Genomic DNA, 27,508 nt, shown 5'->3' with positions numbered 1-27,508 from the left:
AAGAAACTTTTCCAACTAGAGTTACATGGATACAAATATGATGTTATATGTAAGAAGCTCATGGGTTAGAAAATATTGTAGAACTTTAAGTTACTACATGGCTAACAATGAGTCAATCTAGACTACTTACAATTGAACTGGACATTCAAAGGCTTGTAACTTCAAGATAAGAATTCATTTTGTGCTGCTTTGAAGCAGGAGTTGCCTTCTGTATTTTTGCTAAATTTCCATACTGGGTCAAAGACATCTTCACGTTCTTCCAAAAGATGTGGAACGTATATACTATGGAATACCACTCAGTCATTAAAAAGAATGAAACAATGCTGTTTGCAGCAATGTAGATACAACTGTCCTACTAAGTAAAGTCAGTCAGAAACAGACAAATACCTTATGATATCACTGACATGTGGAATCTAAAATAGGACACGAATGAACCTTTCTACAAAACAGAATCAAGACTCACGTAGAACAGACATGTAGTTGCCAAGGAGGTGAGGGAGAGAGGGATGGATTGGGAGTCTGGGGTCAGTAGAGGCAAACTATGACATTTAGAGTGGATAAACAACAGGGCCTACTGTATAGCACAGGGAACTATACCCAATCTCCCAGGATAAGTCATAATGGAAAAGAATATTAAATATATAGATATATAACTGAGTCACTTCGCTGCACTGCAGAAATGAGCACAACAGTGTAAATCAGGATATGTCAACAAATAATTAAAGAATGCATTTGTGGAAACTTTTGGCCAAAAGGAAAAAAGGAGACTACTGAGCCAGTCTGCTAATGCCTACTTGTCATCTTCCACACTCTGACTCAGATAGGCCTGGATAACAATCTCATATGTGTTTGATATTTTTTTCATTTTTATTGGAGTACGGTTGACTTACAATGCTGTGTTAGTTTCAGGTGTACAGCAAAGTAGTTCAGGTAGTTATACATATAAACATTCCACTCTTTTTCAGACTCTTTTTGCATTTAGGCCATACAGAACACTGAGTAGTTCCTTACACTATACAGTAGGCCCTTATTCAGTTCAGTTCAGTCACTCAGTCGTGTCCGACTCTTTGCCACCCCATGAATCGCAGCACACCAGGCCTCCCTGTCCATCACCAACTTCCGGAGTTCACCCAGACTCACGTCCATCGAGTCAGTGATGCCATCCAGCCATCTCATCCTCTGTCGTCCTCTTCTCCTCCTGTGCCCAATCCCTCCCAGCATCAGAGTCTTTTCCAATGAGTCAACCCTTCGCATGAGGTGGCCAAAGTACTGGAGTTTCAGCTTTAACATCATTCCTTCCAAAGAAATCCCAGGGCCGATCTCCTTCAGAATGGACTGGTTGGATCTCCTTGAAGTCCAAGGGACTCTCAAGAGTCTTCTCGAACACCACAGTTCAAAAGCATCAATTCTTCGGTGCTCAGCTTTCTTCACAGTCCAACTCTCACATCCATACATAACCACTGGAAAAACTACAGCCTTGACTAGATGGACTTTTGTTGGCAAAGTAATGTCTCTGCTTTTGAATATGCTATCTAGGTTGGTCATAACTTGTCTTCCAAGGAGTAAGCGTCTTTTAATTTCATGGCTGCAATCACCATCTGCAGTGATTTTGGAGCCCAAAAAAATAAAGTCTGACACTGTTTCCACTGTTTCCCCATCTTATTTCCCATGAAGTGGTGGGACCGGATGCCATGATCTTCATTTTCTGAATGTTGAGCTTTAAGCCAACTTTTTCACTCTCCTCTTTCACTTTCATCAAGAGGCTTTTGAGTTCCTCTTCACTTTCTGCCATAAGGGTGGTGTCATCTGCATATCTGAGGTTATTGAGATTTCTCCCAGCAATCTTGATTCCAGCTTGTGTTTCTTCCAGTTCAGCGTTTCTTATGATGTACTCTACATATAAGTTAAATAAGCAGGGTGACAATATACAGCCTTGATGTACTCCTTTTCCTATTTGGAGCCAGTCTGTTGTTCCATGTCCAGTTCTAACTATTGCTTCCTGACCTGCATACAAACCTCTCAAGAGGCAGATCAGGTGGTCTTCCCTGGTATTCCTATCACTTTCAGAATTTTCCAGTTTATTGTGATCCACACAGTCAAAGGCTTTGGCATAGTCAATAAAGTAGAAATAGATGTTTTTCTGGAACTCTCTTGCTTTTTCCATGATCCAGCGGATGTTGGCAATTTGATCTCTGGTTCCTCTGCCTTTTCTAAAACCAGCTTGAACATCTCGAAGTTCATGGTTCACATATTGCTGAAGCCTGGCTTGGAGAATTTTGAGCATTACTTTACTAGCATGTGAGATGAGTGCAGTTGTACAGTAGTTTGAGCATTCTTTGGCATTGCCTTTCTTTGGGATTGGAATGAAAACTGACCTTTTCCAGTCCTGTGCCCACTGCTGAGTTTTCCAAATTTGCTGGCATATTGAGTGCAGCACTTTCACAGCATCATCTTTCAGGATCTGAAATAGCTCCACTGGAATTCCATCACCTCCACTAGCTTTGTTCATAGTGATGCTTTCTAAGGCCCACTTGACTTTCACATTCCAGCATGTCTGGCTCTAGGTCAGTGATCACACCATCGTGATTATCTGGGTCGTGAAGATCTTTTTTGTACAGTTCCTCTGTGTATTCTTGCCATCTCTTCTTAATATCTTCCGCTTTGGTTAGGTCCATACCATTTCTGTCCTTTATCAAGCCCATCTTTGCATAAAATGTTCCCTTGGTATCTCTAATTTTCTTGAAGAGATCTCTAGTCTTTCCCATTGTGTTGTTTTCCTCTATTTCTTTGCATTGATCGCTGAAGAAGGCTTTCTTATCTCTTCTTGCTATTCTTTGGAACTCTGCATTCAGATGCTTATATCCTTCCTTTTCTCCTTTGCTTTTCGCTTCTCTTCTTTTCACAGCTATTTGTAAGGCCTCCCCAGACAGCCATTTTGCTTTTTTGCATTTCTCTTCCATGGTGATGGTCTTGATCCCTGTCTCCTGTACAATGTCACGAACCTCATTCCATAGTTCATCAGGCACTCTATCTATCAGATCTAGGCCCTTAAATCTTTTTCTCATTTCTACTGTATAATCATAAGGGATTTGATTTAGGAACCTGGAATGTCAGGTCCATGAATCAAGGCAAATTGGAAGTGGTCAAACAAGAGATGGCAAGAGTGAATGTCGACATTCTAGGAATCAGCGAACTAAAATGGACTGGAATGGGTAAATTTAACTCAGATGACCATTATATCTACTACTGCAGGCAGGAATCCCTCTGAAGAAATGGAGTAGCCATCATGGTCAACAAAAGAGTCCGAAATGCAGTACTTGGATGCAATCTCAAAAACGACAGAATGATCTCTGTTCGTTTCCAAGGCAAACCATTCAATATCACAGTAATCCAAGTCTATGCCCCAACCAGTAACGTTGAAGAAGCTGAAGTTGAATGGTTCTATGATGACCTACAAGACCTTTTAGAACTAACACCCAAAAAAGATGTTCTTTTCATTATAGGGGACTGGAATGCAAAAGTAGGAAGTCAAGAAACACCTTGAGTAACAGGCAAATTTGGCCTTGGAATATGGAATGAAGCAGGGCAAAGGCTAATAGAATTTTGCCAAGAAAATGCACTGGTCATAACAAACACCCTCTTCCAACAACACAAGAGAAGACTCTATACATGGACATCACCAGATGGTCAACACTGAAATCAGATTGATTATATTCTTTGCAGCCAAAGATGGAGAAGCTCTATACAGTCAGCAAAAACAAGACCAGGAGCTGACTGTGGCTCAGATCATGAACTCTTTATTGCCAAATTCAGACGTAAACTGAAGAAAGTAGGGAAAACCACTAGACCATTCAGGCCCTTATTAGTTATCTATTTTATACAGAGCTGTGTGTATCATATGTGTTTGATATTGCCAACCCTGCTGTTTACTTCCATTTAAACCCATTCTGATTTTCATGTTCCTGTCTTAGCAACAAGCGAAGAGGATACACCTGAGGGTAAAGATCACAGCCAAAGAGACTTTAGCAACCAAGCCAGATGTTGACTTGCTGGTTTTATAAATAATCCAAGATGGATCAGAAACTAATGCCTATTTTTCATGTCTTATATAATGTCAGTGTTAATCACCAAAAAAGGCACTGATTTAACTTCTCAAGCATAAAATCGGGCAGGGGGGATAGGAGTGAGTATGGAATGTGATCAGCTGAAAAATAAAGAAAATGTATACAGTACCTCTTACCACTACAGAGCTCTGGTGAGTCTCATTCACTCTTTTAACAAACATTTGTCAAATACCCTGGTGGCTCAACTGGTAAAGAATCTGCCTGCAATGCAGAAGCCCTGGGTTTGATCCCTGGGTTGGGAAGATCCCCTGGAGGAGGGCATGGCAACCCACTCCAGTATTCTTGCCTGGGAAATCCCCATTGACAGAGGAGCCTGGCAGGTTATAGCCCTTTGGAGTCACAAAGAATCGGACACGATTGAATGACTAAGCATAGCACACAAATACCATAAAGTGTGCCATGTTAGATAAAATTCAGATATGAGTAAGGAATCCAGTTTGGGAGAGGGAAGCTAGGATAAAATAGAGGAAATGAAGTGTATTTACAGATATGAAACTTAGGAAGGGAGACGGGGCAGCTATCTGCAACTGGAGAAAGCTTCACAGCAGAGGTAGTAAGGAAGCTGAGACCTGAAGGTTGCAGAGAATTTCTGCAAGTCAAAGAAGTGGAAAGAAAGGACAGTCTGGGCTCTCAAGAAAAGTGCTGGGCACACCTGCAGAAATGGCAAGATGAGTAGAGACGTGTAGCATTCCTGGGGAAGATGGTGAACGACGAGCCTGGAAATGTCCACTGCAGCCAGACAGCCATGGGGCAGGAAGGGCAAAAGAGGGAAGGGCAGGTTTTCTGGGATACCAACTACCATCTTCGGCTACACATCAAAAGTCCCCCAAGATGTTTAAAATGCAGATTCTTGAATCCCACTAGGAATAAGAAACCCATTTTTTAAGCTCCTACAGTGGTCATCAATATCAGATCTGGGTAGAACATGAAGAACTGCAGGGCAGAAGCAAAGAGAACAAGAAAGGGGAAAACGACTACAAGAGAAGAAGAGGCAGAGCAAGGGACTTCCCTGGTGGTCCAGTGGTTAAGAATCCGCATTCCAATGAAGAGGACACAGGTTTGATCCCAGGTAGGGGAACTAAGATCCCATATGCCCCAGGGCAACTGAGCCCGCACACAGCAATTAAGAGAGTCCATGCACACATGAAGAGCCAGCACAGCCAAAATTTTTTTTTAATTGATTTTTTTTTTTAAGGTAGAACAGAAAATATCAAATACTGACAGCAGGCCAATGGAGAAGAAGCAGTACTTTAGGTCGAAAAGAATAAGGAGACTTAAGAAGGGGCAAAGGTTTGCAGGAAAAGACATCAAATTTGGACGCTTTGGGGTTGAGTTCCTTACTGGGTAGGTAATTTTGTTCTAGAAATTCAGGAAAACTAATTTCATATTTAAACATATTCTAGGGTTGCTACGTACTGCAGCTTAACTGTGTTTAATTAGCTTTGGGGGTATGCATCCCTCTCTCTAAATACATCAAAGACATATATAAGGCACAGTGCTAGAAACTTAAGAGGAAGTCGATAAATAAATATATTGAATAATAAAAGTGGAAGTCTTAAAAAAAAGTTGTAGATTTTAGTCTTTTTTAGAAAGAAAAGAAAAACCTCTCCATTTTTTTTTTTAAAGATGTCATAACTCTTACCTTTGCAGCCAAGGCTTTTAAACTATCAAGGAATCTTTGCCAGAAATCCCTGAAGAGCGGGCGGTCGATTTTCTTCAGGCTGTCTTTGGTGCTAGCGTCCACACTGACGTAGAGCTGGGTAACTGGTTTGAGGTCCCTTGGTAATTCAAAATTCAAAAAAAAAAAAACGCAACAGAAGAAAATTACACATAAGTCAGGCTCTTCATAATGTTAAACTTACAATCTGTAATAGATGCAGTGCTTAAATATGTCACTGGGTCTAGAGGCTTCTACTTCTCCCAGAAATTGAAGGTATGATTTGTTTCACTGGTGGCTCAGCTGGTGGGCTTCCCTCATAGCTCAGATGGTAAAAAATTCACCTGCAATGCAGGAGAGCCTGGTTCGATTCCTGGGTTGGGAAAATTCTCTGGAGAAGTGATAGGCTACCCACTCCAGTATTCCTGGGCTTCCCTTGTGGCTCAGCTGGTAAAGAATCTGCCTGCATTGTGGGAGACCTGGGTTTGATCCCTGGCTTGGGAAGATTCCTTGGAGTAGGGAAAGTCTACCCACTCCAGTATTCTGGCCTGGAGAATTCCAAGGACTTTATGGTCCATGGGATTGCAAAGAGGCGGACACGACTGAGGACTTTCATTTTCACTTTCAATGCAGAAGATGCAAGAGATGCAAGTACAATACCTGGGTCAGGAAGACCCCTTAGAGAAGGAAATGGCAACCCACTCCAGTCTTCTTGCCTGGGAAATCCCATGGACAGAGGAGCCTGGTGAGCTAAGTCCATGGGGTGATAAACAGTCAGACAGGACTGAGCATGCATGACATTGTAACAGAATGAAATATCAGTTGGTTATTCTTTAAAATGACTGGACACCATCCCTAATGAACTGAAAACATTTGATTACTTAAAACTGGTCTCTCTTCAAACAGGTCTCTCTTCAGTGGAAAATAAAACAAGATCAAGCTTTAGCTCTGGCACTTTCAGCTCAATTACAAGGGGCTCTCAGACCGAAGCTTCTCCAAAAACTCTGCCACTAAGGCTTCTCCAGGGATCTGTGCTGATGGGCCACTTCCCATCATCCATTTGCTAATGGGGTTTTCTAAGGAACAAGAACAAGTCTTCTCTGAAGCACACAGAGCCACACCAAGGCCTTGTCTAGGCCTCTGAGAACAGGAGTGGGTTGACAGTCAAGCCTTGCGTGGACAAACAATGACCTACTCCGAGGGCCATCAGCAAAGCAGAGTTAGCAGAAGGGCAGCAACATATTCACAAAACAGCACAACCCAGAAGAAAAACACATGTTGCAGATTTTTATTTTCTTTGCCTTCTTAATCTGCATCCGTCAGTACCACTCATTCCCCACTTCTCTCAAACTCACTGGCTCATTTCACAAAGTAATCATCTACCACGTTTCTTGCCAGTTATGTTTAAAGCTCAGATTGTACTTTTTCCAAAGCCTCTCTGTTCTCCCTGCCAATGGGTCTCATAATTCACTCTCTTCAGTGAATTTCGAGAAAGAAAGAAATTGCCCCTTAATAATCCTTACTAAATTCTATTATTAATTTCCTATAACTATTTCATAATTTATATTAACCTCGAAAATGTTATTTATGTGTTGTTTTTTTTGGTTTCAAAGTCTATGCCCTTTTAAAAACTGACACATAATTCACATGCCATAAAATTCACCATCAAAGGGGTGATGTGCTTTTATATCTATCAGGGTTGGCCTTACAACTTTCCTTGACGGACAGGAACTCTATTTTTCTTTTTACCCAGTCATATCAGTAGACACTGAAAGCTACTTTTCAGTGGATATCGTTGACTTCAACTGACAGAACTTTTCAAGGAATGTAGGCCAAACGAATGCTTGTAATGATCTGGCTTAGTGACATATGGAAAAACCAGAAGGGGCTAAAGTCAAAGTTGTTAAAAGTGGGGAAGCTTTGATCAAAGCTAGGAAAGAATGATTAAAACACGGCAGACTCTCATTGCTTTAATCCCTCTCCAGGGCTGATATGATATCTAAAAGGAATCCTTAAAAGTTCAATAATGTGTCACTACTGAGCAAAGGACATCAATTACTGGAAACGCAAAACGACTGTAACTATAATGCCGGCAACTTGTCTCACCACCCCTTTTGCTGGGGGCCTCTTTAATAAAATAAGCTACTCTAACTGGACTTTGTGTTTTACAAAACTAAAAAAGATCATCTTAATGGATACTGCAGGCTATCATCATCTAATAACTCACAGAACTTTGTGTCATAAAGCTGCCTGATGCAAAATGGGAACCAGCCTGACCTTTTCACTACACCTCCATACCTGCTTTTAGATTATGAACAGTAAATTCCAAAGGCCTTAGTTGTTTTACAAGCCCTCATCATTTCACACACACACACAAAAGGTCGGGGGGCGGGGGGGGGCCTGGACATTGATACTAGCAATAAGGAATTTTGTCAATACTAGATGTTTGAAGTGCTATAATTAAGGAATTTTATAGATTTTTTCCCAAGGAGCAGAGGAAGAATGGAGAAGAGGAAAAGTCCTAAGGAGCTTTCGAGTTCATTCCTAAGTGGCTCAAAAGCAGTAAAAGGACCTTGGAGAAATGTTCTGAGTCTCTGCTATTGGCCTCTGTTCCCTGAAAAAACAGGCAATGAGGCTCCAAGCTCAGTCATTTGTCTGCCTCCATTTTATACAGAGATAGGATGGTTTTAGTCACATCCTTAAAACTATCATAATAATTCCTGAGTCTCAGAATCTCTCAATGCTGTTGAGAGTAATTAAAAACTATACAATGAAAAGGATATAAAGTCTGAGCCCAATCCCCAGTGAAAACATCCTGTGAATCTTGATATGATTATTGTGATGACCTTTCATCCTGCTAATTTTAAACCTGAGTTATGAATGATCGTATATAGAAATACACAGTAACTGAACATAAAAATCCTCTCCTTCTTCCTTTCTTTAGAGATCAGGCCTCATTCTACCCAGAATAATCTCAATAATCATATCAAGGTCCTACCTAAAATGAACCTACTCATCTCTACAGAAAGGAAAAAAGGGAGACAAATTTATGTTTATAAGAAATCAAGGACATCAAATCAGTCAATCCTAAAGGAAATCAACCCTGAATATTCACTGGAAAGACTGATGCTGAAACTCAAATAACTTTGGCCATCTAATGTGAAGAGCCGACTCATTGGAACCTTTCCTGATGATAGGAAAGGTTGATGGCAGGAGGAGAAGAGGGTGACAGAGGATGAGATGATTGGATAGCATCACCATCTCAATGGATGTAAGTTTAAGCAAACTTTGAGAAATAGTGAAAAACAGGGAAGACTGGAGTGCTGTAGTTCACGAGGTTGCAGGGAGTTGAAAATGACTTAGCAACTGAACAACAAGAAATCAAGGGAATTCAGCAGTAACTTTGATGCTCCTATTAATAAAAAAATAACCAAAGTGACCATAAGCAAGTGAGAAGTACACTAAGTTATACACATATTGGAATATTCTAGTTATCTTTAAGTACTGATTCATAGTTTAATTGCCTTGTGTTCAGATACTGTGCTCTAAATGATTTCAACACTTTCTTGAAACCTTCTGTAATGCCCAGCACATGGCTGTTTGTTAACTGTTCTGAGAGCAAGTTCTGTGCTCTTAAGAATTTACATTCCAAAGTGTCAAGTTTCAATACTCTATTTCTGCCATATAGACTAAACTTGTTAATTTAGCCATTCAAATCTTCACTACTTTTACTGATTTTGATTTACTTGTTTTATCCATTTGAGAGAAGCGTGTTAAAAACTTGCTATTTCTCCTTAGAGTTCTGTCAATTTTGAGATTATGTTACTGAGTGTTTACAAATTCTGACATATATACAAACATATTGCTTTATGTTCCTAGTGGGTTTAATATTTTATTATTAGGAAATGCCCCATTTCATCTCAAGTAATGGTTCTTGCCTAATGTACACCTGACTGATACTACATAGCCTATCTTTCCAATGGTGTTTCTCACGTATTATATTATTATGCACTAACAATGTCACTACAAGGCGGTCATTATTACTGTGATCATTTTACAGATGAGTAACTAGCCACTGAGAAGTTATCTTCCCCATGTCAGAAAGACAATAAGAAAGCAAGTCAAGATTCAAATTCAGATCTCTTCTAGACAGAGCCCAACCCAGCTCCTCCTCATTTCACTGTGCTACCTCTCTCTCTTTAGCTCATCCAGAAAAGCATAGTTCTGAAAAGTATTCCATCGATTCATAGACAAAAAAGAAGACTATATTTTAAACTTAATACAAACAGAACAGTGGCAGATTTTATTTTCTTGGGCTCCAAAATCACTGCTGACGGTGACTGCAGCCACAAAATTAAAAGATGCTCCTTGGAAGAAAAGCTATGATGAACCTAGACAGCGTATTAAAAGGCAGAAACATCACTTTGCCAACAAGGGTCCATATATTCAAAGCTATGACTTTTCCAGTTGGCGTGTACGCACGTGAGAGTTGGACCATAAAGAAAGCTGAGCGCCGACAAATTGATGCTTTTGAACTGTGGTGTTGGAGAAGACTCTTGAGAGTCTCCTGGATTGCAAGGAGATCAAACCAGTCACTCCTAAAGGAAATCAACTCTGAATATTCATTGGAAGGACTGATGCTGAACCTGAAGCTCCCATACTTTGACCACCTGATGGGAAGAACTGACTCACTGGAAAAGACTCTGATGCTGGGAAAGATTGTGGGCAGGAGGAGCAGGGAGCAACAGAGGATGAGATTCTTGGATGGCATCACTGGCTCACTGGCCATGAGTTTGAGCAAACTCTGGAAGATCATGAAAGACAGGGAAGCCTGGCGTGCACAGTCCATGTGGTCGCAAAGAGTCGGACATGACTTAGTGACTGAACAACAACAAAAAAAACAAAACAGGCTAGGAGGAAATAAGAGACTTCTGTGGAAAGGAGCAAGTAGTATTTATAACCAATCTTCATTTCATTGTCGCTGTTATCTATAGCCACTTTGAGCTGATAAACACAAGAAAACTTTATTTTATTAAAATTCATGCATTTCTTCAAACATTTACTAAGTAATATGTGACGAGATGTCCAATTTACAGAGTTTCTCTAACACCTATAGTGACTATCCTATTAATAGCAAAAACACGAAGCAAACAAAATAACAGAAGCACAAGTGGAAGAAGTGAAAGAAAGAGAATGAAGCTCACACATAGTTTCGATGAAGATGCTCAAAAGTAAACACACACAGGGACAAATTCCGCGGTGGTGGAGGAGGTGTGGGAAGTTAAATGTTAATTGTGTCATAGTTAAAAATGGAACAGAGCTCTGTCTTCTTACAATAAGCCTGCTGGCAGGGAGTAAGCTTTGAATTAACTGTATGTATCAAAAAAGAAAAAATATAAGATTTTAAATGTAAACTTAAAAACAGTGGACAAGAAAATTGTGTAGAGGTGAACTGAAGATGAAGCTAAGAGCAAGTCAGTCTACAAAGGGCTGTACACTTGACTCTACACCCTCTAATACACTCACAAAGAGGGAGACAGTTTTAGGATTCGAACACCCACAAAGGAAAGGACCCACTAGGTTCAGGGGACTTCCCTCGTGGTCCAGTGGCTAAAAATCTGCCTTGGGATGAAGGGGACACGGGTTTGATCCCTGGTCAGGGAACTAAGAACCCACATGCTGTGGGGCAACGAAGCCCACACAAAGCAACTACTGAGCCTGTGTGCTCTGGAGCTTGCATGCCACAATTAGCTTGCACACCGCAACTAGAGAGTTTGTGCACCCACATACCGCAAGTAAGACCCATGCAGCCAAATAAATAAATAATAGAAGGAAAAAAAAAACTGGGTTCAGTGTTGTGGAACATCACCCTCAGCCCCTTCCTTACTCTGCCACATGGTCTGCTTTGAGCAAGATGTCTCAGGAGGTCTTTGACACCTTAGCACAGAACAGTTTACAGGAAGGAACAACATGCAGCAGTCCAGTGGGACAGCATTATCCAGGTGCGATGGGCCTTTCTGACAGCAAGGCTGAATGTCAGCACAGATCATGCAGTCTCCAGAATTAAGAGTCCTAAACTCACATGTCTGCAGGAGCCAAGGATACGATGCGAGTCACTTCTAAACGAAACAAGCCACTTCTAAACGAAAAAGAGGTTCTCTGGACACCGAACCACAGACTGTGTGTGAAACACTCCAGAATATTCTTGCCTTACCCCAAGCAATAGGCTTCTATTTTTCTGATATGCGGTGTTCTGTCTGCCTTCCATTGTTTCATGCCTGTTAGAAATGCTGACGGAAATTTCTCTGCTGTAAGGGATTCAACAGTGCGATTCCTCTGACAAGTAGTAGATGACACTCAGCCTCAGGGCTGAGGAGACAGCCAAGTGGTGGAGAGCACGGCAAACTGAAAAGTACAGGCTTTTGAATAGATAACCATTCCTTAGTGTGATATTGTCAGATAGTAACAAGTAGACACTTGGTCTTTGTCCCTAATCCCTGGCACAGAGCTCCTAATTTTGGTATTTCTCGAGTGACAGAGGTGAGAGATGTGTTTTCTGTCATCTCTAATGAGCCCCTCTCCACCAAACAAGAATTTATATTAATGAAGTGACTCTTGGTGAGCCCCTGGACAGCTTGAGGACAGGGGGCTGGTGCCAAAAGAACCAACCCAGTGATTAGAGGGTTGGCACTTTCAGCCCCACCCACAACCTCTAGGAAAGGGAGACGAGCTAGATAAGAGACTGAGTTCATCACCAATGATCGATCACAATGATTTCAATCGATCCTGTTTCCCAGCTGGCGCTAGTGGTAAAGAACCTGCCTGCCAATGCAGGAGACCCAAGAGACATGGCTTGAAATTCTGTGGATGGGCTGGGAGGTCCGTTCATCTTGGCTGCCTTTGCTAGTCTCAGTTGGCGCATCTGCTGGACTGGCTGGTTCATGATGGCCTCAACTGGGACAGCTGGGGCCTCTGTGTGTGCAGCCTCTTAACCCCCAGCAAGTCTGAAGTTGATCACACGGTGGCAGGGTTTCAGAGAGCAGCAAGAAAGGGCAAGCCTCGGTGCAGAGACATCATTCAAGCCTCTGCTTCTGTCACCTTCGCTCACTTCCTCTTGGCCAAAGCAAGTCACGTGGCCGAGCTTGGAGTCAGTGGGGGGACACTCAGAGCTACAGCACAAAGATCGCGGATACAAGGAGAGGGAGAATTTATGGCCATCATTTGTCGTCTACTGTAGCGCAAAACAGACTTTGTACCCTGTACTTTGTACCCTGTACAAAGAGGGTGGCCTTGAACCTACTGGGACTCAGTGTTTTTCAGGAATTCAACTAAAAAAAAAAAAAATCGGAGTTATGTTGGAAGGCCCGGAGGGTTCTTAAGACTGGAAATCTCAAACTGGCAATTGATAAGGAGTAGGTTTTATTTGTCCTGCACCACGTTTAAAAGCTTTTTTTTTTTTTTTTTGAGCCAACATTTAAATCCTGAGATTCTGCATAAAAGAGATTTCTTTTGGAAACCTTTGGAAAAAAAGACAATCTGGCAAAAATTGCCAAGCACCAAGTATGAAGTGCTGTTTTTATGACATTAGATCACTTCAGAACACACTTATCTGGTTTTTGACTCACACCACTTCTGACACCAGATGTGTGGTTCCTCTCCACACCAAGGAGGCCTGAGGTTCTCTGCAGACACCAGCTAGGTGTCCTGTGTTTAATTCCATTCTGACAGTAAATCCCTGGAGTCAGCACAGACCTCCCAGGTCAGGACTCAGTCCCAGGCCGCCCCTACTTCTGACACAAGTCACAGTTCCAGGCTGCCACCTGTGCTTCTGATCAACTGCCTGTGGATCTCGTGCCCTATGACCCCTCCTCGGGTTTGATAATCTGCTAGAACAGCTCTCAGAGCTCAGGGAAAACAGTTTACTTTCTATTAATAGTTTATTTTCAAGATTACAACTCAGAAAACTGCCGGATAAAAAGATGAGGGGGAAAGGGCACTGGGTGTCTCTACTCTCTCCAGATGCATCAGCTTCCCACCACCTGAAGTGTTCGCTGACCTGGAAATCAAACGAATGGTGGCGAGTTTGAGTGGCTCGGTCCCAAGGAAAATGATTACAGCAGAAGGTAACTGATGCATGCTAGGGTACCTCAGTTTCATGCCTATCAAAAATACTATTATAAAAACACTTGCTTTTGTGGAACTAAGAGGACTTTTTCTCAAGAGAAGGGGTTTTTGTTGTTGTTTAATCCTCAACAGCTCTATCATTAAATGTCACATTCTTGTCAGTTTTATTAGCTGCCATGTTGACAAATAAAAACATAAAGCTTTCTCATCTGCCTAAGGTATTTTTTCCTATCTTCCATAAATCCTCACGGACCACTCACTGTGAAAACTCCCTTCTGTGGGAGAACTGTCAGTAAGGAACCCTATGCTTTGGAGCTGGGGGGGGAACTGAGATCCTCTTAAAGAAAAGTTGAGTATCCCAAAAAGGCCACTAGCCTGAATGTAACACTTGTAAGTGGGTCAAGGGAAGACCAGCTAACAAAGTCAAGAGTTTCTTTGAAAATACCAGAGTATGGCGGATCCCTCTACTGTTACAGAGCCCCACTATCCTAGCAATCAACCTGGCTGGAACTTTCCCAGTCATCAGCTAAGTCCTCTTCCATGCAGGGCTCACAGAGCCATCCAGTTTGCCAAGCTTATCTATCTATCATGCCTCAATGACACCTTTTTTTCCTCTTTTTTATTTTTTAAATTATGAAAGTATGACAACACATATACAGCAGACTTGGAAAACACAGAACAAAGTTACATATAGTTCCGCTGTATATTACGATTATTTTTTTAGGTAGAAAAATTAAGATTTTTAGTTGGAGTTTCAATATCAAACTCTCAAAAACTAACAGAATGAATAGACAGAAAAGTAGAAGGATATGGTAGATCCAAAAAGCACCATGAACCAACTCAACATAATTAAGATTTATACCATTTTCACACAACAGTAGGATACAAACTCAAGTTCCCATAGACTATAAACTAGGAGACACTGGAATATATCCAAGGACATAAAACAAGGTGCAAAAATTTCATGGTCTATAGGTACTGAAATCACAGAATCTGTTCTCTTACCACTGTGGAATTATGTTAGAAATCAATATCAAAAGATATCTGAAAATAATCCACATGTTTTCAAGTGCAATGTCAATGACACCTTTTTGAAGACTCCTCATTCTGTCTTCCTTTCATCCTTACAACTCTTAAACAAACCTTACCATCTCCTATCCAGTTTCCTGTTTCTTGGCCTTCCCACTTTATACAAACATGCTGGCAGATTACTCTGCAGAAAGCAAGATCTTCCTAAAGAACAGCATTTGAAGTCGTCGCCCCAACCTGTTCAACTGCTGCCAGGCTCTTCTGCACCCTCTGTGGTCCAAATCAACTATATTTACATAGTGGTATCCCAAAGACCCCAATTCTGTATCTTTCTCAGGTAGTTCTTATTAAAAACCAACAGTTTCCTATCTCCTTCACAAGTACCAATCCCAGCCATATTTTTAAAAAACCTTTTTTTAAATTGGGCTTCCCTGGTAGCTCAGTTGGTAAAGAATCTGCCTACAATGCAGGAGACCCTAGTTCAATTCCTAGGTCGGGAAGATCTGCTGGAGAAGGAATAAGCTACCCACTCCAGTATTCTTGGGCTTCCCTGGTGGCTCAGTTGGTAAAGAATCTGCCTGCAATATGGGAGACCTGGCTTCAATCCCTGGGTTGGGAAGATCCCCTGGAGAAGGGAAAGGCTATTAAAAACCTACAGTTTCCTATCTCCCCAAGTACCAATCCCAGCCATACTGTTAAAATTTATTTTTTTTAATTGGAGGATAATTACTATCTCGCTGTATCTCACTGTTTGCTGAACCCAGTGCAGCCAAGGTATGAGCAGGGAAGCTGGAAGAAGATGCAAGGGCCATAGGAACTGCAGACATGCTTTACTGGCTCATGGCTGATGCAGCAGCAGCTCAACTCAGCGCAACTCTGCTGCTGCTGCTGCTGCTGCTGCTAAGTTGCTTCAGTCGTGTCCGACTCTGTGCAACCCCATAGACAGCAGCCCACCAGGCTCTGCCGTCCCTGGGATTCTCCATGCAAGAACACTGGAGTGGGTTGCCATTTCCTTCTCCATTTCGTGAAAGTGAAAAGTGAAAGTGAAGTCGCTCAGTCATGACCGACTCGTAGCAACCCCAAGGACTGTAGCCCACCAGGCTCCTCCATCCATGGGATTTTCTAGGCAAGAGTACTGGAGTGGCTTGCCATTGCCTTCTCCGCAGCGCAACTCTACTCTGCCTCTAAGAGCTTTTCAGGTGGTGCTTACATAGGACCACACCACCACACACACGCACAGTGCCACAAATGATCCCAGCTAGCAGGACGTGAGTGGAGTGGGGCAAGAGAGCCTGACCACCGCCACCTAGCCAATTGCTCTCTCCTTACGATTACTTTACAATATTGTGTTGGTTTCTGCTATACATCGACATGAATCAGCCATAGGTATCCGTATGTCCCCTCCCTCTAGAACCTCCCTCCCACCCCTCTAGGTTGTCACGGCCATATTTTGAGACTCAAATTTTAATAAGCCTTCTCAGAGAAGTTTTTACTCCACTTCTCCCATCTAAAAAAAAAAAAAAAAATGACTTCTCTGTTGAACTCCCCCAGCAATTTTTTTTGCCTCTATTCTTTAAACAAATGTTATCTTTCCCAATAGAATTGATGTTTAGGAGCAGGTGCTCTGACCCCTCAAAGCCAACATTTATACATAGTTAGAAATGAGTAAATCCTTTCTGAATCAATACCTATTAGTTTTACTTCTTAGTCAAACACAAGATTCAAGAAGCATCATCTTGACAGGCGAGACCACTCACCTGATTTCCGCAGGGAACTGTGCATTTGTGACCAGGAAACTGGAGATTTTACACTCATGAAGTAGCTTCAAAAACTTGTTGATTTCTGGGTACATGATGGGTTCTCCCACGAGAGACAACGCACAGTGCTTTACTGTCATTCCTTCTTCAAAGCGTTCTTCTTTGACGCCTGGCACCCCTGGAAGACAGTGGAAAGGACCAAGTTCAATAAGGTACAAATAGAGGATGTCACTTTTATTTTCCATAATTAAAAAATTTTTAATTTTTCTTAATGGTTGTTTGATTTTAGAGGGAAAATTCATTTTTGATACCAGCCAAATAATACAAAACAAGGGCTGGGAGGGGGGGAACCCTTAAAATTATTGAAAGTGAAAGTCACTCAGTCGTGTCAGATTCTTTGTGACCCCATGGACTGTAGCCTGCCAGACTCCTCCATCCATGGGATTTTTCAGGCAAGAATACTGGAGAGGGTTGCCATTTCCTTCTCTGGGGGATCTTCCCGACCCAGGGATCGAACCCAGGTCTCCAGCATCCCAGGCAGACTCTTTACCGTCTGAGCCACCAGGGAATCCCAAAAAGAATGATCTGCCCTGTCTGAGGTTCAAACTCAGGACCTTCAGATTATGAGACTGACATGCTGCCTACTGCACTAAGAGAGCAGACACAAACTTTCCCTTCTCTAGGGGATCTTCACAACCCAGGGATCAAACCCAGGTCTCCTGCATTGCAGACAGATTCTTTACCAGCTGAGCCACATTAAGTCAGAAAAAAAAAAAAGAAAACCCTACAATGATTAAACCAGCAATCTCATCCTTGGCTTTAATACTATTTAAACTATATCAATAAAGCAGGCAAAACTAATTTTATTATTAGCTAATTATTTGGAACATAGAATACATTACTTTCCATAATTTTCTTAGCTCTGCATTCCATCATGTTGGTCTAAGAAAATGAACTCAGTATAGCTACATAAGGCAAGTAAAGTGAAAGCCGCTCAGTTATGTCCAACTCTTTGCGACCCCATGGACTGTGTATAGTCCATGGAATTCTCTAGGCCAGAATACTGGAGTGGGTAACCTTTCCTTTCTCCAGAGGATCTTCCCAACCCAGGTCTCCCGCATTACAAGTGGATTCTTTACTAGTTGAGCCACAAGAGAAGCCCAAGAATAGCCTCTCCTACCCCAATCATTGCCTCCCTTCGTCCCTCAAGTATTTTGAATTAAGATTTGGAAAACTAGAGCTGCCAAGATCCAGCGCCAAAGATTCTATGTAACTGGAGTGGGTGCAAGCCAGGGTCATGGGAGCTTTAACAGTCTCCCAGGTGATTCTAATGTGCAGCCAAGGTAAAAAACCACTGCACAGGGGCTTCCCTGCGGGTCCAGTGGCTAAGACTCCAGGCTCCTAATGCAGGAGGCCCAGGTTCCATCCCTGGTCGGGGAACTAGATCCCATATGCCACAACTAGACCCAGTGCGGCCAAATAACTAACTTTTCTTTTTAAATTTCTATCAGTTTAAAACAATTTTTTAAAAAAGAAAACCACTGCATAAACCAGCAGTCTCCAAACTTAGAAATACACTGGAATCACCTGGGACTATCTTCAACGTTCCAAACTTCAGGCCACAGCCCAGGCCAATAAAATCACCATCTGGGGGAGGGGCCTGGGCATCAGGAGTTTTTGAAACTCCCCAGGTGATCCCAATGTGCAGTCAAGCTTGGGGAACCACTGGCACACACCATGGATTTCCACTGTAGTTAGATGTTGAGAAATAACCTAAGGAATTTTTTAAAAATCTCAGCATCCAGGCAGTATCCCAAGCCAATTAAATCTTGATCTTTGGGGATGAGCTTGAGACATTAGTATTTATTAAATGCTCCCCATGTGACTCGAGTGGACTGCATAGGTCAAGCAGTACTGCTTTTGGCCCAACACAGAAAGCATTCATGGGGAAAAAAGAAAAAAAATTATTTTTAATAAATAAAAAGCATTCATTAGCATCCTTCAATCTAACATGAGTTGGAAAGGCTTGGAAAGAGCATAAGAAGGCAAATAAAAATAAATCTTCTTTACTTCAGACATTTCTGTCCATTATCTCTAGGCTCTTTTTTATTATTATTTATTTAGTTTTCATTGGAGGATTAATTACAATACTGTGTTGGTTTCTGCCATACAGCAACATGAATCAGCCACAGGTATAAATATGCCTCCTCCCTCTTGAACTTCCCTCTCACCTCCCACTCCACCCCAGCCCTCTAGGTTGTCACAGAACACTGGATTTGAGCTCCCTGAATCACACAGCAAATTCCCACTGGATATCTGTTTTACATATGGTAATGTCTCCCTGGTGGTCTAGTGGTCAGGATTTGGTGCTCTCTCCAGGTCTTTATTTTTTTAATATTTATTTATTTTTAATTGATTGACGATTGGTTTACAATATTGGTTTGATTTCTGTCATACATCATGAATTAATCACTCAATCACGTTTGACTCTCTGAGACCTCATGGACTGTAGCACTTCCCTCGGAGAAGGCAATGGCACCCCACTCCAGTACTCTTGCCTGGAAAATCCTATGGACGGAGGAGCCTGGTAGGCTGCAGTCCATGGGGTCGATAAGAGTCGGACATGACTGAGCGACTTCACTTTCACTTTTCACTTTCATGCATTGGAGAAGGAAATGGCAACCCACTCCAGTGATCTTGCCTGGAGAATCCCAGGGACGGGGGAGCCTGTGGCTGCCGTCTATGGGGTCACACAGAGTCGGACACGACTGAAGTGACTTAGCAGCAGCAGCAGCACTTCCCTGTCCTTCACCATCTCCCAGAACTTGCTCAGACTCACGTCTGTTGAGTCAGTGATGCCATCCAACCATCTCATCCTCTGCTGTCCCCCTCTCCTCCTGCCTTCAATCTTTCCCAGAGTCACAGTCTTTTCTAATGAACTGGTTCTTCGCATCAGGTGGCCAAAGTACTGGAGCTTCAGCCTCAGCATCAGTCCTTCCAATAAATATTCAGAACTGATTTCCTTTAGGATTGACTGGTTTGATCTCCTTGCAGTCCAAGGGAGTTAACTATAGGTATACATGTGTCTCCTCCCTCTTGAATCTCCCTCCCAGCTCCAGCCCATTCCCACACCTCTAGGTTATTACAGAGCCCCAATTTGAGTTCCCTGAATCATACAGCAAATTCCCATTGGCTATCTATTTACATATGTTACTGTATACGCATCCATGCTACTTTCTCTAGGTACTTTTTGAAAAATACATTCTTTCTAAAGAGTATAATATTCCTCTTCACCAAGATTAGAAATGAGGAGAAGCATATTCATACACCTTCTCAGTCATTTCTTAGTCACTCATGAAATGTATTTTCTTCACTATAAGCAGTATTTACCCCAAAGAATGTTTGTTAGAATTAAATGAGATAATGCCTGGAAAGGCTTTAGCAGACGGCCTAGTACACACACAAAACATTCATTAAGGACGTGTTTTTATCATCACCTTTATCCTGGTTTCTTAAAATAATTAAATCCCAGTAACTATCGCCTTAAGGAAGACAAATCTGGAGAAAATAAAGTTACCTTTCACTGCTTGCTTGTGCTTTAGTTTCCACGAGGTGACTTTATTTTACACATACACTCACACACAATCTACTTGGAAATAAGCAAGTGCAAGTAAACACCCAAGCCATCAAAATCAACATAATACAGGCTAAAATCAGAACAATCTAAAAGTGGCAGGTTTTATCTTCTTTTATGACTATCTAACTGCAATTCTAAGAATGTATTTCATGTCAGTATTGGAGATGGATAATTTTTTAAGTTACTGAAATCTAAAATCTTAAGTGAATCAAGGTTTTAAATAAAACTTGATACTTAACTCACTCTGTGTTGCCAAGACAACTCAGCATTAAGTATAAAATTTTCTTTTTGTAAAAAAAAGAAACATCATTAATCTCCCCATGAGCAGAAGAGCTGAAGGGCAGATTTAATCTGAAGTGGTAAAATTAACCTAAAACTCAGAAAGAAGAATGACTGAGTACTGGCAAGGCAGTCAGATGCACTGGAAGTCAGATGCCCCAGGTTCAAACTCTGGCTCTACCACTAGGGTGATCTGTGTCCTGAGTCAAGCCACCCATCCCCTCTACACCTATGCCCTGATGTATAACGTGGGGAATTCACACACACACACACATGCGCACACAGTTGTGAGAATTCAGTGAAATAAGCCACATGAAATAACTAGTTTGGTACCAAGCCCAGCACATAAGCATTTTTTTTAATCTTAGCTACAAATATTTCGTTATGATAATTATTTCATGAATTGTGCTATAAATTCAATTATTTTCTATTTTAAATAAAACGGTAATTCCATTCAATTCAACATACAGTTGATCTTTGAACAACAAGGTTTGGAAGAGTGCAGGTCGACGTGTATGTGGTTTTTTCTACACACACACATATAGTTCTTTTATATACATATATATATAATTTTTGGAAATTTCTATTTATATAAAAGTTCTTGAAGATTTGTGACAATTTGAAAAGTCTCACAGATGCACCCCATAACACAGTAATATCCAAAAAAATTTAAAACTTAGGTGTATCCTGAATGCATAAAAAACATGTAGATACTCCTCTATCATTTACTATCATAAAATATACATGTATTTTTTTTAAGTTAAAATGTATCAAAATGTACTCACACAAACAGACCTTGTATAGCACCACTCCCAGTTGACAGAAATGTAAACAAAGGTAAAGATCAGTATAGACTGTAACACTGTACACATTTCCCAGCACCTCCTGTTGCTAGGGCACTGAGCAGGAGTGCTGCAAGTATCTGTCTGAAACTCCAGGTGAGGGTCATCATCACGTGAGCAGCCATCTCTCTAGTCAGTTTCACTGCAGTACAGGTTTGAAGTTCTCTCACAGTTTTCATCATGTTTAGTGCAATACCGTAAACCCTGAATAACAGCACGGACCCATATGATACGTGATGCTCCCAAGAAGCAGAGAAAAGTGACAAAGGATAAATGGCTTGATATGCACCAAGAGTCAAGTCTGCAGCTGCGGTTGCCCGCCACTTCAAGACAAATGAGTCCAGTGGAAGGACCATTGTAAAAAAAAGAAAAAGGAAAGGAAATTCATGAAGCGGTCGCTGCAGCTACAGCAGGTGTGAAAACCTTGAGCTTTTTGTAAAATGTCTTTTTATCTCGTATTGAAAATGCAGCTTTTATGTGTGGGGCAGGATTGTTATAAGAAAGACATACCTATAGACGAATATGATTCAAAAGGTGAAGTCATTATATGACAACTTAGAGCAAGAGGAAGGTGAAGGATCTAAAGTTGGAGAATGGAATGCCAGCAAAGGATGGTTTGATGATTTTAAAAAGAGGTCTGACTTTTAAAATGTCAAGATAACAGGAGGAGCAGCTTCTGCCAACCAAGAGGCAGCAAAGGAATTCTCAGCAAAGAAAATCATTAAGAAGAAAGGATACCTGCCTGAACAGGTTTTTAATGTAGTCAAAAGTGCCCTATGCTGGGGTGCAAAGAAGGCTTCAAAGGACATTTTATTAGTAAGGAAGAGAAGCCAGCACCAGAATTTAAGGCAGGAATGGGCAGGTTAATGCCATGGTGCTAGGCAAATGCAGTCAGATTTATGATTACGACTGCTCTTCTCTGTAAAGTTGTTAACCCCTGAGCCTTGAACGGATAAAATAAACACCAGCTGCCAGTCTTCTGGTTGTACAAAAAGAAGGTGTGGACAATGGGAAGACTTTTTCTGGATTGGTTCCATGGATGCTCTGTCCCTGAAGTCAGGAAGTCAGGAAGTACCTTGCTGGTAAGGGACAGTCTTTTAAAGTTCTTTTGATATTGGACAATGCCCCATATTGGACAACGGCCAATCCAGACCCCATGAGTTCAACACCACAGGCACCCAAATGGTTTACTTGCCCCCAAACACAACGTCTCTAATTCAGCCTCTAGACTGGAGGTAAAGACCTTGGGCTTCCATGTGATGCTAGTGGTAAAGAACTGCTGGCCAATGCAGGAAACATAAGAGACGAAGGTTCGATCCCTGGATCGGAAAGATCCCCTGGAGGAGGGCATGGCAACCCACTCCGGTATTCTTGCCTGGAAAATCCCCATGGACAGAGGAGCCTGGCTGGCTGCAGTCCATGGGGTCATAAAGAATTGGACATGACTGAAGCGACTGAGCACGCATGCATGCACTTTATGTCACTGAAAGATGCTGACGCAGAAACTTAAGATTCCAGAATTTTTATCCTAAGGTCATACCAATAAGCTGAATAACCCAGAAAAAGGACATAAGGTACAACACAGAGTATTCCTATTTCTTTGGGGTTGTTTTTTTTTTTTTGGTGGGGGGGGGGCATTGGTTAATGATGAACTTTCATTCTTTTAATACTTTCTTATGCCTTTTTTAAATTGAGGTATAATTGACAAAGATGAGTATTTCTATTTCTAAAGACTGGACCACTCAGAAATAAAACATTCTTTCTTCTCAAATAATGATACAGTTCCCGGCCAAAGATCTTCCTAAGAACCCCTCTGGCTGAAAGTCACATAAAATAGATCTTTGATCCAGCCACTTCTATTGTGATGTTTATTTCATAAACAAGCTTCAGAAAACAATTAGCAGGTGGTATTTTCTTCCTGGCTTCCCCCACATTCCTTTTGGATGTGTACTTTAGCACACCTTATTCCTGAGGCCCATCTATTAAGAGACCCTTTATTTTTTGCATTAAACGATAGATAAAAACACCTAGCAACAAATGACGTCTTCTTCATCTTTGCACGTTCAGCACTGAGCACGTTCCTCCCAAAGAGTGTTCACTTACTTGATCTCAGCTGAACTGGTGGGAAACTGAGTTAAAGAAACCTAAGCCTGAGACTTCCGTGGTGGTCAAGTGGCTAAGACTCCCCGCTCCCAAGGCAGGGGGCCCGGGTTCACTTCCTGGTCAGGGAACTAGAACCCACACGCCACGATGAAAATCGAAGATCCTGTGTGCCGCAACTAAGACCCAGCATAGACAAATACATAAATTTAACTAAGGGAAAAAAAAAAAAAAGAAACCTCCACCCCATTCTCTGAAGCCTGTGTCTCCCTGCCATGGTGGTATTTGGAGGGGGAAGTGAGCATTTTGAAAAGATGCTGAGTTGCACTTTAATCCTGACCCACTTGTAATCAGCGTAAAGTTAATTTTACATTGTGCATATAAAGGGGAAAGCTAATAAAGGTCATGGAAAGAAGACTGGTTTAATGATCAATGAAATAACTGAAAAGACAATGAGTACCCTTGAGATTGAGAACAGAAGCACAAAAAGGAAACGTTGAAAAGATCAGAATGTCTTCAAAATGTGCTGAAGGCTGGCCACTGAGCCAAAAGCTGGAAGTAAGTGTTAGTAAGTGTTAGTCACTCAGTCGTACCCAACTCTTTGTGACCCCAGGGACTGCAGCCCACCAGGCTCCTGTGTCCATGAGATTTTCCAGGCAAGGATACTGGAGTGGGTTGCCATTTCCTTCTCCAGGGGATCTTCCCGACCCAGGGATCAAACCCGGGTCTCCTGCACTGCAGGCAGATCCTTTACTGACTGAGCTACAAGGGAAGCCCCAAAAGCTGGAAACTCAGAGGCAAAAACAATACCGACAACAAGACTCATCCCATACAAAAATCAGATCATAGAATGACTGGACCAGACCCAGGGGAGGGAGTCGGTGATCAACACGTGGCGGGAAAGCACCCAAAGAAACAAAGGACTCCACAGCAGAGTGATGGGAAACATCAGTGAGTTAAGAGTGCCGTCTAAGGAAAGGCGGGAGTGGAAAAACTTAACAAACTAAGAAGGAAACGGCTACAAACCTTTGAAAATTGCCTGTAACTTCCAACTTATGACTCCTGTTTCCTAAATTTCTGTTGAAATCTGAAATTCATATTCCTCCAGATAAAATGCTATTAAAACGGAGATGAAGTTACCATTCAAACCCCCAACCCCCGCCAACATCAAATTAATCTGTAATATACCTAAACACTTCCCGGGTGGCGCTAATGGTAAAGAACCCACCTGCCAACACCGGAGATGTGACAGACTCAGGTTCGATCTCTGGGTCGCGAAGATCCCCAAAGAGGAAATGGCAACCCACACCCGTACTCTTGCCTGGAGAATCTCATGGCTACAATCCATTGAGTCACAAAAAGTCAGACACGACCAAAGCACAGCACATACCTAAACTATAGCACTACCAAGTCCATTTCAATATCACCTAATCAAATTCAATTTTTTTTTCCTATAGGAAAATGTATCCCAAGTTCCAACTGAGGAAACCAGAAACACACTTTTACTTTTGGCTTTTTGTTTTGTTTTTCTTTTTTGTAAGCCACAAGGGGACACAGGGTAATAACAACAGGGCTTTAACAGGGAAATTCTAAAATGGATGTGGAAGAAGAGAAAGCAGAACTAGTTTCCTGTAGGGCATCTGTGAGTAATTCTACATTTGAGATTAAGCCACTTCTCCATGCCAGTCTCTACTAAGGAATTCTGATTTGGGGAAGACAGAGAAGAGACTCTCCACCAGGGGCTAAAATGAAATCTAAGTGCCACTCCTGCATCTTTAGCACCCAGAACTGGAATGTATGTCAGAGCATCACCCAGGGGGCAGTACTCAGTTCAGAAGAGGTAGAGTGACTTCATTAGCCTTGCCATCCTTACTCTGAAACTGACTATCCAGAAAGGACAGTCATCTGTTTCATTAATATTTACACCCTTAGAGATCTCTTCAAGAAAATTAGAGATACCAAGGGACCATTTCATGCAAAGATGGGCTCCATAAAGGACAGAAATGGTATGGACCTAACAGAAGCAGAAGATATTAAGAAGAGGTGACAAGAATACACAGAAGAACTAAACAAAAAAGATCTTCATGACCCAGATAACCCAGGTGTGATCACTCACCTAGAGCCAGACATCCTGGAACGCAAAGTCAAGTGGGCCACAGGAAGCATCACTACGAACAAAGCCAGTGGAGGTGATGGAATTCCAGATGAGCTATTTCAAATCCTAAAAGATGATGCTGTGAAAGTGCTGCACTCCATAAGCCAGCATATTTGGAAAACTCAGCAGTGGCCACAGGACTGAAAAAGGACAGTTTTCATTCCAATCCCAAAGGAAGGAAATGCCAAAGAATGCTCAAACTACCACACAATTGCACTCATCTCACACACTAGCAAAGCAATGCTCAAAATTCCCTAAGCCAGTCTTCAACAGTACATGAACCATGAACTTCCAGATGTTCAAGCTGGATTTAGAAAAGGCAGAAGAACCAGAGATCAAATTGCCAACATCCACTGGATCATTGAAAAAGCAAGAGAATTCCAGAAAAACATCTACTTCTGCTTTATTGACCATGCCAAAGCCTTTCACTGTGTGGATCATAACAAACTGTGAAAAATTCTGAAAGAGACGGGAATACCAGACTACCTTCCTGCTTCCTGAGAAATCTGTATGCAGATCAAGAAGCAACAGTTAGAACTGCACATGGAACAACACCCTGGTTCCAAATCGGGAAAGAAGTACATCAAGGTTATATATTGTCACCCTGCTTATTTAACTTATATGTAGAGTACATCCTGGGAAATGCTGGATGAAGCATAAGCTGGAATCAAGATTGCCAGGAGAAATATCAATAACCTCAGAAATGCAGATGACACCACCCTTATGGCAGAAAGCGAAGAAGAAATAAAAAGCCTCTTGATGAAAGTGAAAGAGAATGAAAAAGTTGACTTAAAATTCAACATCCAAAAACTAAGATCATGGCATCTGGTCCCATCACTTCATGGCAAACAGATGGGGAAATAATGGAAACAGTAGCAGACTTTATTTTTTGGGGCTCCAAAATCACTGCAGATGGTGACTGCAGCCATGAAATTAAAAGACGCTTACTCCTTGGAAGGAAAGTTATGACCAACCTAGATAGCATATTCAAAAGCAGAGACATTACTTTGCCAACAAAGGTCCATCTAGTCAAGGCTATGGTTTTTCCTGTGGTCATGTATGGATGTGAGAGTTGGACTGTGAAGAAAGCTGAGCACCGAAGAATTGATGCTTTTGAACTGTGGTATTGGAGAAGACTCTTTAGAGTCCCTTGGACTGCAAGGAGATCTAACCAGTCCATTCTAGATCTAACCAGTCCATTCTAAAGGAGCTCAGTCTTGGGTGTTCTTTGGAAGGACTGATGCTAAAGCTGAAACTCCAATACTTTGGCCACCTCATGCGAAGAGTTGACTCATTGGAAAAGACTCTGATGCTGGGAGGGATTGGGGGCAGGAGGAAAAGGGGATGACAAAGGATGAGATGGCTGGATGGCATCACTGACTGAATGGACATGAGTTTGAGTGAACTCCGGGAGTTGGTGATGGACAGGGAGGCCTGGCGTGCTGCACTTGATGGGGTTGCAAAGAGTCGGACACGACTGAGCAACTGAACTGAACTGAAAGGTCCATCTAGTCAAAGCTATGTTTTTTTTCAGTAGTCATGTATGGGTGCGAGAGTTGGACTATAAAGAAAGCTGAGCACCAAAGAATCGATGCTTTTGAACTGTAGTGTTGGAGAAGACTCTTGAGAGTCCCTTGGACTGCAAGGAGACCCAACCAGTCCATCCTAAAGGAAATCAGTCCTGAATATTCATTGGAAGGACTGATGCTGAAGCTCCAATACTTTGGCCACCTGATGCAAAGAACTAACTCATTGGAAAAGACCCTGATGCTGGGAAAGACTGAAGGTAGGAGGAGAAGGGGAC

General features: G+C 41.9%; 1 protein-coding gene across 2 annotated transcripts in view; it reads right to left on the bottom strand.

The window, feature by feature from the left end:
- The window catches only part of LOC109578619 (S-adenosyl-L-methionine-dependent tRNA 4-demethylwyosine synthase TYW1), a 148,564-nt gene that overhangs the window by 66,914 nt on the left and 54,142 nt on the right, over window positions 1–27,508 (bottom strand). For both annotated transcript variants that reach the window (XM_019988004.2, XM_070779995.1), the window contains exons 12-13: window positions 16,692–16,869; window positions 5,767–5,902 (exon numbers count right to left, since the gene is read on the bottom strand). In XM_019988004.2, coding sequence (XP_019843563.2) covers window positions 5,767–5,902; window positions 16,692–16,869 — 314 coding nt within the window. The remainder of the gene's footprint in view (window positions 1–5,766; window positions 5,903–16,691; window positions 16,870–27,508) is intronic.

The sequence above is a fragment of the Bos indicus genome, chromosome 25 (genome assembly GCF_029378745.1).
Source record: "Bos indicus isolate NIAB-ARS_2022 breed Sahiwal x Tharparkar chromosome 25, NIAB-ARS_B.indTharparkar_mat_pri_1.0, whole genome shotgun sequence".
NCBI lineage: Eukaryota > Metazoa > Chordata > Mammalia > Artiodactyla > Bovidae > Bos > Bos indicus.
The sequence above is the reverse complement of the archived record's forward strand: the minus strand, read 5'-3'. Positions and strand labels throughout refer to the sequence as shown.